At 58.7% G+C, this 13,894-nt stretch overlaps 1 protein-coding gene across 5 annotated transcripts; it reads left to right on the top strand.

The window, feature by feature from the left end:
* The first annotated feature begins 5,774 nt into the window (after positions 1-5,774).
* On the top strand, positions 5,775-13,894 carry ARRB2 (arrestin beta 2). 5 transcript variants are annotated; one of them, XM_042915794.1, is made up of 16 exons: positions 5,800-5,880; positions 6,361-6,445; positions 8,643-8,673; positions 9,353-9,413; positions 9,520-9,564; positions 9,751-9,947; positions 10,237-10,296; positions 10,657-10,724; positions 10,876-11,011; positions 11,208-11,292; positions 11,463-11,535; positions 11,810-11,947; positions 12,759-12,842; positions 12,951-13,030; positions 13,141-13,195; positions 13,488-13,894. In XM_042915794.1, exons 2-16 carry the CDS (start codon positions 6,402-6,404, stop codon positions 13,579-13,581), a joined length of 1,251 nt encoding a protein of 416 aa, XP_042771728.1. In that variant the 5' UTR covers positions 5,800-5,880; positions 6,361-6,401; the 3' UTR covers positions 13,582-13,894. The 5 variants fall into 5 exon arrangements, with proteins under 5 accessions (XP_042771729.1, XP_042771728.1, XP_042771730.1 ...); XM_042915795.1 differs by lacking the exon at positions 6,361-6,445 and having other exon boundaries at positions 5,775-5,880; XM_042915792.1 differs by lacking the exon at positions 5,800-5,880 and having other exon boundaries at positions 5,904-6,445.

Below are 13,894 nucleotides of genomic sequence, written 5' to 3'. Positions count from 1 at the left end.
GGGGAGGGGGCGTGAGGAGGGGGCCGCGGCCCCGCGCACTGGGCGGGCGGAGGTTGGGCTCGCGGCGCGGGCTGCGAGGGAGCATGCGCGGGCAGCGGAGCGCCGCGCTCGCGGGGCGGACCACGTGGTCGGGACAAAAGGCGCCGGCGTCCCGGGCCTCCGCGGGCTGTGCCCGGGGCTCGCGGCGCCTCCGCCCTCGGCGCGGCCGGCGTCCTGGGACCCGGCCTCTCGCCTGGAGTCTGGGACGGCCGTTGGCGCCCTGCAAACGCGAATGTAAGCAGCACGCGGCCTGAAGGACGAGCCGCCTCCGGTCTTCCCAGCTCCGTGCCCCAGGGGAGTGTGTGTGCTCTCCTGACCTTAGTCGGTGCACAGACACGTGAACGCAAAGTTTGTTTCACAACAGCAGGGTCTGCGCTCGACTCGTCTCACTAGGTGCGCGTCGTGGCGCCTTTACGCCGCTTTTTAAGCTGCGGGGTGCGATGAAATGGGTGCACCGTGGTCTAGTTCTGTGGCCCGATATGGTATTTCCAGCTGCTCCGGCTTTTCACTAATACACTTCCCCGAACACTCATACTTCCCTCTTTGTGCACAAGGATAATTAATAATTTGAACTGGCAAAAAAAAAAAAAAAAAAAATCCTAGTCTAAGGGCCTTTATTCCTCTCTGCTTGCTCCTCTGTCTAATCCTTCGTCAAGTCCAAAATACGTTAGCCCAGTACAACTACTTTTTTTTTATTTCTCCATCTCCGGTGCCACTGTGGTCCCAGTCACCATTCTCTCTCATCTGGCCTCTTACAATGGCCTCCTCATTGCTTCCCTCTTGGCCTTGTGTACTCCCTTTGCAAAGCAACCAAAGGGGTCGTTTCACATGTCAAGTCAGTTCTTGTCACTCCCGGCTTGAAGTCCTGCAGTGGCTCCCAAATCTGATGTGAATGAAACGCCATCTCTTCACCTGGGCCACCGGAATCCGTGTGATCTGACCCATACCTACCTACTTCTCTGTCCTCAAAGTATACCACCAGTATCCCCAGTTTCCCTGGTTTTTTCTGATCCTTGAGCCAAACTAGCCTTCTTTCTATCCCCCAGCTAGCCCTCTGCCACCTCAGGACCTTTGCCCATGTTGCTGTTTCTGCCTAGAGAAATTTTTCTTTCATTCCCTGTGACTGATATCATCTTCCCATCCTCAAAGAGGGCTTCTTTTTAAGTAGTTCCTTTAAAGTAGTCCCTTATTATTTATAGCCCTGGGGTTTGATGTCTTATGAAGCTCTCCAACCCCCATCATCCTTTACCATGTCACCCTGCTTATCTTTTCTTAATAACTAACTCCTAACACTATCCAACATGTATTTCTTTTCTTATTGACAATCTCTTCTAGCTAAAAGACAAATCTCAGGAGCGGAGTCTTCTCCCCATCACCTGGAGCAGTGCCTGGCACATAAAAGGTGCTCGATATCTGTTGAGTGTAAATGAGAGTTGGATAAAAGAGAAAACCTACTTTTAATTTTGACGGGAACCGGCCAAATGCCCGCTAGAAAGGTTGCATTGACTTAACATCCTACCGACCATGTAAAATAGTGCCTTGTACATAATCCTAATTAATACCAGGTTTATTCGTTTGTAGGACCTCTTCGTAGATGTGGAGACTTATTCTTGATTGTGACATGTGTTGCAAGGTTGCAAGGGGCTTCTTCCAATTTGTCATTTTATTTATTTTACCCTCTTAGGCTCTTAGAAGTAAGGTGTTAACGGTACAGACCACAGGCCTGGGCTAGACTGCTGGGTTCAGTCACCAGCTTTGCCTCTTGCTAGTTGTGTGAGCCTGCAAGTTCCTTAACTGAGCCTCCATTTCTTCATTTCTTAATGTTTATTTTTTAGGGCAAGTGAGTGGGGGAGGGGCAGAGAGAGAGAATCCCAAGCTGGCCACACACTGTCATCGGGGAGCCCAACCCCGGGCTGGAACTCACGAACCATGAGATCATGACCTGAGCCAAAATCAGGAGTCAGACCCTTAACCAACTGAGTCACCCAGGCGCCCCCTCCCCCTGGATAATTATAAGGATAATTATAAACCCTTAATGCATTGGGCTGCATTAAATGAACTGATATTTGTAAACGGCTTGGAACAATGTTTGGCATGTGGTTAAGTATTATAAAGTGCTAGCTGTTATTATTTACAGCCCTGGGGTCTGATGTCTTATGGGGCTTTTCCCAACCTCCGAGATTATAAAAATATTTTCCTATACTTTCTCCTTATACTTTTATAGTTCTATTCCATGCATTTAGATCTTTAACCCAAGTGGAATTTATTTTGTGTAGGGTGTGAGATGGAGACAGAACTTTTTTCTCCCAAATGAATAGCCAACTGTCTCAACCCAATTTAGTGAATATGCCATTCTTTCCCGAATTGACTTGAAACGCTGCCCTGTGTGTCTGTATCTGGACATTCTATTCTGTTTCATTGCTCTGCTTAGTATTACTGCACCGATAACACAATTTTAATTATTGTGACATGATAAATTACCTTAGCGGTAAGACAAATGCCTGCTCTATTCTTATTTTTTCAGAATTATCCTGGCTACACTTGCAAGTTGATTCTTCTGACTGTTTAGAATCAAGTTCCCCCCAAAAAGTCCCATTGTTATTTATTTAATTTTTTTATTTTTATTTAGTTTTATTTATTAATTTTATTTCTTCACTTTTTTAATTTACATCCAAATTAGTCAGCATATAGTGCAACAATGATTTCAAGAGTAGATTCCTTAATGCCCCTCCCCCATTTAGCCCATTCCCCCTCCCACACTCTCCAGTAACCCTGTGTTTGTTCTCCATATTTATGAGTCTCTTATGTTTTGTTCCCCTCCCTGTTTTTATATTATTTTTGTATCCCTTCCCTTATGTTCATCTGTTTTGTCTCTTAAAGTCCTCACATGAGTGCAGTCATATGATTTTTGTCTTTCTCTGACTAATTTCACTTAGCATAATACTCTCCAGTTCCAGCCACGTAGTTGCAAATGGCAAGATTTCATTCTTTTTGATTGCTGAGTAATATTCCATAGATATACACACATATATATACACCACCTCTTCTTTATCCATTCATCCATCGATGGACATTTGGGCTCTTTCCATACTTTGGCTATTGTCGATAGGGCTGCTAGAAACATGGGGGTGCATGTGTCCCTTCGAAACAGCACACCTGGATCCCGGGGATAAATGCGTAGTAGTGCAGTTGCTGGGTCGTAGGGTAGTTCTGCTTTTAGTTTTTTGAGGAATCTCCATACTGTTTTCCAGAGTGGCTGCACCAGCTTGCATTCCCATTATTTATTTATTTTTAAAGTCTAATCAGGTGCAGTAGTGAGAAAGGGTTGGGGGGAGGGAGTCAAATGAGGAGTTCGATCAGACTGGGAACAATCGCTTGAGATAAGTCACGACCTTGGGACCAGCCTCCCACTGCTATTTTCATATGGTGTTAAATCTAAGGACAACTTGTAAAGAAATGACATCTTTATACTGATGGTTTTTCCCATCATTATAAAGTAAAATGGTGTATCTCTTTCATTCTTTCTAGTCTTCTTTAGTATCTTTCTGAAATTTTCTTTATATTAGTATCTTTTTTTTTAATTTTTTTTAACGTTTATTTATTTTTGAGACAGAGAGAGACAGAGCATGAACGGGGGAGGGGCAGAGAGAGAGGGAGACACAGAATCGGAAGCAGGCTCCAGGCTCTGAGCCATCAGCCCAGAGCCCGACGCGGGGCTCGAACTCACGGACCGTGAGATCGTGACCTGAGCTGAAGTCGGCCGCTTAACCGACTGAGCCACCCAGGCACCCCTATATTAGTATCTTTTAATGCAGTCACGTTCATGCCATAAGACCACTACCCTTCAGTTCCAAAATCACTTTAGAGAGGTAGCAATATAGGTCTCATTACCTTCTGGTCATGACCCTTTGACAAAAGTGATTCGTGAGTCTAAATTTTTTTTAATTTTTTTAAATTTTTTTTAAATTTTTGAGACAGAGACAGAGCACGAGCAGGGGAGGAGCAGAGAGACAGGGAGACACAGAATCCGAAGCAGGCTCCAGGCTCTGAGCTGTCCGCACAGAGCCCGGTGCGGGACTCAAACTCACGGAGTGTGAGATCATGACCTGAGCCGAAGGCACCCTGTGATTTGTGAGTCTAAAAGAAGTGTCTGATCTACAGCTTGAAAGGTGTGAAAAGCGAGCTTAGAAGGTGGTGATGGAACTGAGAGCCTGTGTTTGAACCTTAGAGGTGATCTCGGAAACTGTGGTGTTGTGCATATTACTTTTTGTCACATCGAAAACGGAGGGGCGAGTGTGAAGTTAGTTCACCTGGCTGGGAAGGACAGGGGGAGAATGGGAAAAGAGATGGAAGGAAGAAGGAGAAATACACGAGCCCCTGAAGTCCAGAAATGTCAGGAATCTACCATCCCCCCCCCCCCCCCCCCCCCCCCCCCCCGTCTCTAGAAATGACTCTCGGCCCAGCCCCTCCTCCCTTTCACTCCATCATTCACCGTCTCTTGACTAGTTTTAGTCTAGACAACCCTGCCCCGCTCTCTCCATCCTCCACCCTGCCCGGAATTATCCTCCTAAAGGAGAAGTCTCATCATGCCAGTCTTTCGCTTGAAAAAAACCACCACTGGATCCATGTGTCCTCCCCCACCCCGCCTCCTCCGGGGAGGACCTCAGTCTCGTTCCTTCACCGGCTCTGCAGACTCCTTCACACTCCGTTCCAGTCGCTCTCCTCCTATCGACCCCCACAAACACTTCAGAACAGGACGTGCCTTGCCTTTCTCTGGGGGAGCACCCTTTCTGCCCACCCGTCAGAAAGACTGTCCTCAAATGTCTCCTCCTTCGGACAGCGTACAGTCCCCTCCGTCCCTGCCCCAGTCAAGCGCTGGCAGGCGCTGTGTCTTCTGAGTCATACCTCTTTTCTCGTATTCTTGGGATCATGATGCCTGTTTATGGGTCTCCCGAACTGTACTAGGGAAGCGGGGGCCATGTTAACTCGTGTCTGTGTCCCCATCGCCCAGCACGGTGACTAGCACATTACAGGCACGGATGGACGCACGGATGCTCGCTGCAAAGACTGCCGATGGAAAGGCCTGGGTGGTCAGAGAAATTAGGCAAAGGAACCCCGCGAAGACCAAAGACGGACACCAGAGGGCGCTGACACACCACGACCGAGAGGCGGGAGGGCGGGCCAAGGCTGCGAGCACGCGCGAGCGGCGCGCGCTGAAGCGAGCATCACGCAACTGGAACCGCTCACCCACGTGTGCGTCCCCGAGCCCTCCTTCCCAGACTGTGCCGGCGCCCGCTCCTCCGCCCCCGCCGCCTCCCTCGCCTCCGCCGCCGCCGAGAAAGCAAACAAAGGGGAGGGGACCCCCGCCGCGTCCTGGACGCGGGGAGCCAATCAGCGGGCTCTAAGCTCCCGGCAGGCGGGCGCCGTCGTTCCAGGGGGCCCAATCGTTCCCAAGCGGGTGCGGAGGGGCGGAGAGATGGGCGGGCAGAGCGGGGAGCAGGGACCGCGCGCGCGGGAGGGACCCCCGCCCCTTCCTACCGCTCGGGACGGCGGGAGGGGCTGCGGAGGGGCGGGCGCGGGGGCGGAGCCAATCAGCGCGCGGGTCTGAGCGGAGGGGGCGGGCGGCGGCGCGGCGCGCGCGAGCCGGGCTGACGCATCTGGCCGCGGTTCCCCGGACCCGGAGGGGGGCCGGAGGGGGGGGGGGGGGAGGAGAAAGAGCCGCGCGTGCGCAGTGGCGCGGGGAGGAGCGGGGACCTGGCAGCAGGGCTGCGAGGCTGCGAGCGAGCCGCGGACCGGGCAGGCGGCGGGCGCGCGCACCATGGGGGAGAAACCGGGCACCAGGTAAGGGAGGTGGGGCCACGCGGCGGGACGTGGGCGGCGGCTCGGAGCTGGTGCCGGGACGGTCCCCAGACAAGGACACCCGGGAGAGAATCCGGGGGCCGGACGCCTGGGTCCCTAGGGGGCAGCCATCCGGGGCCGCACGCCCAGGTCCTCGAGGATAACGAGGGGGACGCATGCCGGGCCCCTGTGCAGAAAGCGAGGGCTGAAGGGGACCAGGAAACCGGCGCCTGGGTTCTCGCAGGGATGTGGGGGCCGAGCGACTGGGCTCTCCGGTGCGGGCTGCGATGCAGGGGCGGAGGAAGGAGGAGCAGGTGGCCAGCCCCGAGGGGTCGGGTATGGGAAGGCTGGATGCCGGGAGGGGATCCCCCCTCCCCAGACTCGTCCCGAGCTGCTGGAAAGCCTCCTGTCCAATGCCCCACGGGCAGTCGGGCTGTCCCAAGGGCCAGGTGGCTCTGCTTCCAAACTTCTGCCTTACCCCAGGTTGCCAGGAGCAACAGCTTCATCTTGGGGGAGCGGAGTGCATGACGACCCTCCCCGCTTCTGGGCCTTACTCCTCTTCCCCGAGGTGAGGGAAGCCAGTATCTGCCCTGGGCACGCCATCCACTCCCCGGATGTTTTCTGTGCAATCGAGGCTCCTTCCTTCCACTGATACCCCGAGTTCTCTTTTTTGGTCTCTAGCAAAATCCACTTCCTGTTGTGGCCCAGCACCCCCAAGGGGGCAGTGGGTGAATGCCTGAGTCCCTGGGGAGCAGGAGGAAAAGAGGAAAAGATTGGGGCTGTGTGCCTCTGTCCAGAAGGGATCGGGAACAGGGCCCTGGTACCGGGCTGTCACTTGTTCCGCCAAAGATGATCATAGGAGCCCCGCCGCTCCCCAGCCACAGAGTAGGAGAACCCAGGCTTCTGAGCAGCAAGTCGAGCAGTAGTGGAGAGAGATGACCAGAGGGAGGCCTGATGTCCCGGATCAGGGCTCAAACACCCCCCGGAGAAAGGGGAAGTCACTGACTTGAGGGAGGCCCCCAATTTCCGTTATGTGGTTCAGGGAGGGGAATGGATGGACCAGAGGGGGGACTGCTGACTTGGCACAATTCCCGCCACCCCCATCCAGTTCTGGGCCACAGGAAATGGAGAGAACATCTGCTTCTGTGGGCCCCCTCCGGTCACCCCCATGATCTGCCTCCTTGGCCAGCCTTGGTGTGCACGTGCTGTGCCTCCCTAGCCTGGGCTCCAAAGGGCAGGTGCCCAGCAGCCGCTCCGGGGCAATTACCTCAAACCACAGCCCGGTGGCTTTCCTCCTAATAGGGAGAAACACCGGGACAAGGAGGAAAACTAGAAGCAAAGGGGAGGGAGAGCTGGATGCCACGGCAGTCAGCCCCCAGGTTGGGTCAAGAGGTGGTGCTTTATTCTAGCTGCCGCCGTATCAGCGCTTACTCTCCCTAATTGCATGGGGATACCCAGGGACTTCCATACCCTTTGCCTTATGGCCTTTGGATATCTTGACCTTCTGGGAAGAAGGGGGAAGTGAAGTTGTAAGAGCAAAACTAGGTGGGGAGAAGGCAGGGTTGGAGGAAGGATGGGCAGGTTGGCAGGATATTCGAGGACCCTTCCAGGGATCGCGGCTGAGCGGATTGGGATAAGTGATGTCAGGCCCGCAAGTGGCCAGAGCACAGGGGTCTCTGGACACCTACCTACCCTCTCAGCAACGGGTAGAGTCCGGGCTTCGAGCGTTTCAGCTCTGGGAAGCGAGAATCCCCCTCAACTCAAGGAACTTAAGCCCAACTGCAGAGACAGGAGAGTGTAACGGCTTACTGACAAAGAGCATGGGCTCAGAGCCAGACTGCCTCTGATTCATCTGAATCCCACCATTTACTTGCTCTGGGGCCTTAGGCAAAATCCTTCCCCTCTCCTGTGCTCTCGTTTTCCTCACCTGTGAAATAGAACTATTAGGTCCTCCATCGTTGGGTTGCTAAGACTATTAAATGAGATAACACACGCCCCCGCTAAATGTCAGCCCGCACCATCATCTTCATGGTCCGGCGGGCATTGTGCTGGGGATGCCCGACTGGATGAGGTCTGTGACGTCCACGGTCTACCTAGTGACACACGGTCCACAGCTAACTGCCCGGACACGCTATCACAAGTTTTACCACCAGTGAAACATGAAGTGTGACGGGAACCCCCTGAAAAAAGGGGGGTAACGGGAGTCCGGGCTGGCTCTGCCTTCTGGAGGAGGTGATATCTGGGCTCGGCCTTCAAAGACAAGTGAGCTTTGAGGCTGCTGAGATCAGGGATGGGGAACCCTTGGAGGTTAACAGAGTAGGGCCGCGCTTAAGTAGAGCCTCCAGGTAGAAACCATTTCAGGAGCGAAAGCCAGGGCCACTGCCCTCCAGGTACTCTGGCTGTCTTCGGAGCCCAGAGAAGACAGGTGGAGGGTTCGGTCTTAGACCGACACAACTACCGCCTGCCTATTCGGGTCCCTCCGGGGGATGTCCTCTGGGAAGAGCCTGGGTGGTTTCTGGGCAACCAGTGACTACTGACTGCCACAGGAGGGGACCTAGAGTGAGAGTGCACGGAGGAGGGGGGCCCGGGAACATTAAGGACCTATGGCCGCCCTTCTGGTGAGAAGTGGGAGGGGTAGGGCTGGCAAAGCCCGGAAGCCTCCGGGCTGAATCCTGGGGGCGGGCGAACCCTGCTTCTCAGGCCGGCTCGGGAGGTCCCTGCCGAGTCTGACGGAGGCAGTGGGGCTTCCCTTTCTGTTTTGTTAGGGTCTTCAAGAAGTCGAGCCCTAACTGCAAGGTGAGTCGGTTTGCCATGCTGCTTCTCCTCCCAGCCCTCTGTGGGCCCGAGCAAGGCCCGGCCCGCGCCTAGATGATCCCCAACCTCTAGCCCCCACTTCCTGTGACAGCTGAGAGCCCACTTCCTTCCCTCCTGAAGCCCCTTGCCGCCGCAAAGGCTGCTCGCCCCTGCACTCAGCCATGGGCTGGGTGGGGACCGGCCTGAGGCCAGATGGAGGGGGAGGAGCCCCAAGCCCCAGCTGTGACCCTCTTAGGAGCCGAGCTCAGGGTGCCTGGGGTGGGAACAGTTAGCACCCCCCAGGCTATGACCTGTGTATCCCAGAGGAGTGACACCACAGCCTGCTTTCTAACTGGCTGCCTGGGGCAAGTCCTCCCCAAGCCCCACCACCCCACCCCACATACACACACACACACACACACACACACACACACGCATGCACACGCGCACGCGCGCACACACACACACACACACACACACACTTGCTTGACTTGTGGGGCAGAGGTGTGACAAAAGCCTCAAGGTTGGGTAGTCTGGGAAACCCCACTGTTGTCCCCTGCTCTGAAGGAAACCCGGGGGGACACCCCAGCCTGGGGAGGCCACGGGCAGGACGGCCCCTCCAGGGTTCTGCTGCCCTGCACCCACCTGCCCTGTCTTCCCTGTGTCCCTTCTGCATCCTCAGCTCACCGTGTACTTGGGCAAGCGGGACTTTGTAGACCACCTGGACAGAGTGGACCCTGTAGGTAAGTGTGCCCACGTCCCCCAAGAGGGGAAGAAGTCCCCGGGGCCGAGGGATGGAGGAGAGGCCCTGACAGGAAATGAGCTCATGCGGCGGCGTCCCTTTCCCAGATGGCGTGGTGCTCGTGGACCCTGACTACTTGAAGGACCGCAAAGGTACCGGCCGAGGGGAGGTCGGGGCGGCAGAGGAGGACGGGGCCCCAGAAAGAGGCCGGAGAAGGCAGTGGGAGTGGGATTCGGGCAGGTTTCGCGCTGCCCGGGAAGGAGCCGCTGCGGCTAGGTGCTGGGGGGCTGGGGAAGGGGGGGGGGTCCTGACCGCCCCGCCCGGCCCTCCCTCGCCAGTGTTCGTGACCCTCACCTGCGCCTTCCGCTATGGCCGCGAGGACCTGGACGTGCTGGGCCTGTCCTTCCGCAAAGACCTGTTCGTCGCCACCTACCAGGCCTTCCCCCCCATGCCCAACCCGCCCCGGCCCCCCACCCGCCTTCAGGACCGGCTGCTGAGGAAGCTGGGCCAGCACGCCCACCCCTTTTTTTTCACAGTGAGGACGCCCCTCACCCTCTGCAGGGCAAGGGGTCTGGGACTGAGGTGGGGGGAGGGGGTGGCCAGGCGCCTGTCAGGTGCAGATCTGGAAGAAGGGTGGGAGGGGGAGCAGACCCACCTCCCTCCCTCTGCCTGCCTTCAGGAAGCCCTTGTCTCTGTCTCCTCCCAGGGGCCCCTTCCTTCTTACCTTCTCACCCCCCGGCCTCCTCCAGCCTCTGAGCTGAGACTGGGAGAGAGATTGGGGGGCTCTCTGGGAGAACTGAAGCCTCCCCTTTCCTCTGCCGCAGATCCCCCAGAACCTGCCCTGCTCCGTCACGCTGCAGCCGGGCCCAGAGGACACGGGGAAGGTGCGGCAGGAAGGGCTCTGAGGGCTCCCGGGGCAGACCAGGGCCCAGTAGGAGCCCGGGGCGCACCCGAGAGGGGGGCTGTCAGGGAGGAGCGGGGTGGGAACCGTCCCCAGTGGAAATACGGTGTGTGGGGGAGGGTCACCGCTCACGTGTGACTCGGGAGCCGCACGCCCACGGGCAGTACGGGGGCTCACTCGGCCAGGTACTGGGCCTTTGGCAGAGGCGGGGGGACGGAGCCCCAGGCCCCACACTCCTCAGACTGTGATGAGGCAAGAGTCCCTGGTGAAGACGAGGGGGAAGGAAGGGCGTGGTGGCAGAGGGGACCTTGTGTAAGACGTGACCTTTTCTCCTCCTCCTGAGGCCTGTGGAGTAGACTTTGAGATTCGAGCCTTCTGTGCCAAATCGCTAGAAGAGAAAAGCCACAAAAGGTGAGGGAACCGAGCCCCTGTATGGTTTGATCGCGTCCTCCCCTCTCCCAGGAGCCCCAGGCCCGTGGGAGGGGCGGGCGGGGGGGGGGGGGGGGGGCGCGGTCTGGGTGTCTGAGGCCCGGCCCCTCCCACCCCTCCTCCCCACCCCCAGGAACTCTGTGCGGCTGGTGATCCGAAAGGTGCAATTTGCCCCAGAGAAACCCGGCCCCCAGCCCTCAGCAGAAACCACACGCCACTTCCTCATGTCTGACCGGTCCCTGCACCTCGAGGCTTCCCTGGACAAGGAGGTGGGGTGCAGGAGGGTGACGCAGGTGCTACGGTGCAGAGGGATCCCCGGGGGAGGGCTGGAGCCGCTTGTCCGGGCAGCACGTCCACCGGGCTTGGGCCTGGGTTTAGAGGAAGAGGGAGCCACGTGTCTGCGTGGGGGGAGGGGGGCACGCTAACAACAGGGACCCGCAAAACTCGACCGCATCCCCTCAAAAGCTGTACTACCACGGGGAGCCCCTGAACGTCAACGTCCACGTCACCAACAACTCCACCAAGACCGTCAAGAAGATCAAAGTCTCTGGTAGGAGGTGGGGGATTGAAGGGGGTCTCGGGGGAGCGATTTTCAGCCCCAGGACATACCCTGACGTGAGAGGCCCAGCCGGGGGGCGGCGGGGGGCCGGCCGGTGGTCCGAGTGCGGCGGGCGGCAGTCTGCGCCCCCTGCTCAGCCGCTGACCCCCCACACCCCACAGTGAGACAGTATGCCGACATCTGCCTCTTCAGCACCGCCCAGTACAAGTGTCCCGTGGCTCAGATCGAACAAGAGTGAGTATCAGAATGGCCTCGGGCCCCGCCTCAGAGCAGAACAGCAGGCCCCGGAGGGTGTGAGGTGGGGATGGCATCGTGCCCAACTGTCTCCACCTACGGGGGCCTTCCCTCCGCAGGCTGGTGGCTCTGAGCCGTTCGTTTCCTTGGGCGGGTCGAGCTGTGCCCAAAGGGAGAAGGGCTGGCGTGGGGTCGAAGCCCCCGGGGGTGGGAGCGACCTCGTCACCTGGCCCGGCCCCTCCTGGAGCCTCGTCCTCTCGCCCCCGCTCCCCAGTGACCAGGTGTCGCCCAGCTCCACGTTCTGCAAGGTATACACCATCACCCCGCTGCTCAGCGACAACCGGGAGAAGCGGGGTCTTGCCCTGGACGGGAAGCTCAAACACGAGGACACCAACCTGGCTTCCAGCACCATGTGAGGGGGGCGGGGTGGGGGCAGGGGGTTGTCCTGCAGACCAGGAGCCACCGGCGCGGTCAGTGCCGGCTGCGCCTCGGGCTCTGTCCTGGGAGCCAGGGCTGTGTCCGGGCACAGGACAGACCGGAGATGCTAGGCAGGGCGGGCGGGCAGATCGGAGACCGGCGTTGAGAAAAAGCAAGGCAGAGAAGACAGACATGAGGCAGGGGTGTGGGCAGGGGGGGTGTTAACTTTAAGCAGGGTGGCTGGGGAAGCCATAACCCTGATGTGAATTCGGTAAGGACCCAGAGGCATAGGAGACGTGCCTACGCAAGGAAGGGGTGTTCCGGGCAGAGGGAGCGGCAGGCCCACTCCAAGGTGGCCCGGGCCCGGTCTGTGGGAGGAAGCGAGAGGGAGGGGCTGTGGCGCCTCTGGGCGGGGGCAGCCCCCAACGGCCACAGCTTCGCAGAGTCAGGGCTGGGTCCCGTCCCGTCCCCCCCCCCCCCCGCCCCGGCGCCCGTGTGCGAGGGCACACTGCATGAGCACACACAGCGGGCCGGAGGCCAGCGTGGTGACAGCGAACCACAGGACAGGGGTCGGGGTGGGGTCAGGGTAACAGAACTAGACAGCGCGGACTGTCAGGTCACAAGGACTTCAGCTTTTACTGCGAACGATGAGAAGCCACCAGAGGGTTCTGTGCGGAGGGGTGCCCGGCCGTGAGGACAGCACAGCCCTGGCGGCCAGCGCCCGGACACTGATGGGAGCCCGCGGGGGAGACCTCGGGGCGCAGGGGTGCGGGGGGCCGTGGTCTAGCTCCTCCCCCTGATTGCAGCGTGAAGGAGGGCGCCAACAAGGAGGTGCTGGGAATCCTGGTGTCCTACAGGGTCAAGGTGAAGCTGGTGGTGGCTCGTGGCGGGTGAGTGCGGCGGGGCAGCGCGGGGTCGCACTGTTTCCCGGGCGTGGCCGTGCTGGCCCCTCATGCTGTGTCCCCCCCCCCCCCCCCCCCCCCCCCGCCACAACCCAGGGATGTCTCTGTGGAGCTGCCTTTTGTCCTCATGCACCCCAAGCCCCACGATCACATCACCCTCCCCAGGCCCCAGACAGGTGAGTATGCCACCCACCCCGAGCCCCCAAAGGGACGGCCTGAAGCCAGGCCGGTGGAGAAAAGCTGGCCCTTCCAGCACCCACCCACCCGCCCCCTCTCCTCGCCTCAGCTGCTCCTGAGACAGACGCCCCCGTGGACACCAACCTCATTGAATTTGACACCAAGTAAGAGACCCTCCCCTGCCTTCCTAGTGTGAGCCCTTTGGACAGGGACTCCGGGACTCCCAGACCTGCCCTCTCCCCACGGTCCCCTGCGGGGGCGGGCCAGGGCTGGAACATCACCTCCCCAGGGCCTAGCCTTCCGTGGGAGGCTGCCTGCCACCGTCCCTTCTTTGTCCCTTCTCGCCCACACGCCCAGTCCTGTTGCTGCTGGGGCCCCCCTGTCTCTGGGAGGGCGGCGGGGGCACCGAGAAGAGGGTCTCGAGCCCTCACCTCACCCCTGCTTCCCACCGTCAAGCTACGCCACAGACGACGACATCGTGTTCGAGGACTTCGCCCGCCTGCGGCTGAAGGGGATGAAGGACGAGGATTACGAGGACCAGTTCTGCTAGAGGGGGTGGAGGGGGCGGGGCCGGAGGGGGAGGGTCCCAGCCCGGCCGCCCTCCCTGCGCTCAGCACCGAGTCCTTGGCGGACCCCTCCGTCCTCCCTCGCCTGTGGCTCCCGGACACGCACTGGACCCTTCTCTTGTTGACCGTGGGCATTACTTGTTTGACCCCAGCTGTGCCTCCACAGCCCCCCCAGCGGGTGGCTCGAACCTGCATCTTCTGGAGGGGGTCCTGGAAAGGGGAACGACAGTAGGGAGAAGGGGAGAGAGCTCCCACATCCGACATCCTCCCTCCCCCCCCACACACACACACACACAC

Source organism: Panthera leo, chromosome E1 (assembly GCF_018350215.1).
Source record: "Panthera leo isolate Ple1 chromosome E1, P.leo_Ple1_pat1.1, whole genome shotgun sequence".
NCBI classification, from domain to species: domain Eukaryota; kingdom Metazoa; phylum Chordata; class Mammalia; order Carnivora; family Felidae; genus Panthera; species Panthera leo.
The sequence above is the reverse complement of the archived record's forward strand: the minus strand, read 5'-3'. Positions and strand labels throughout refer to the sequence as shown.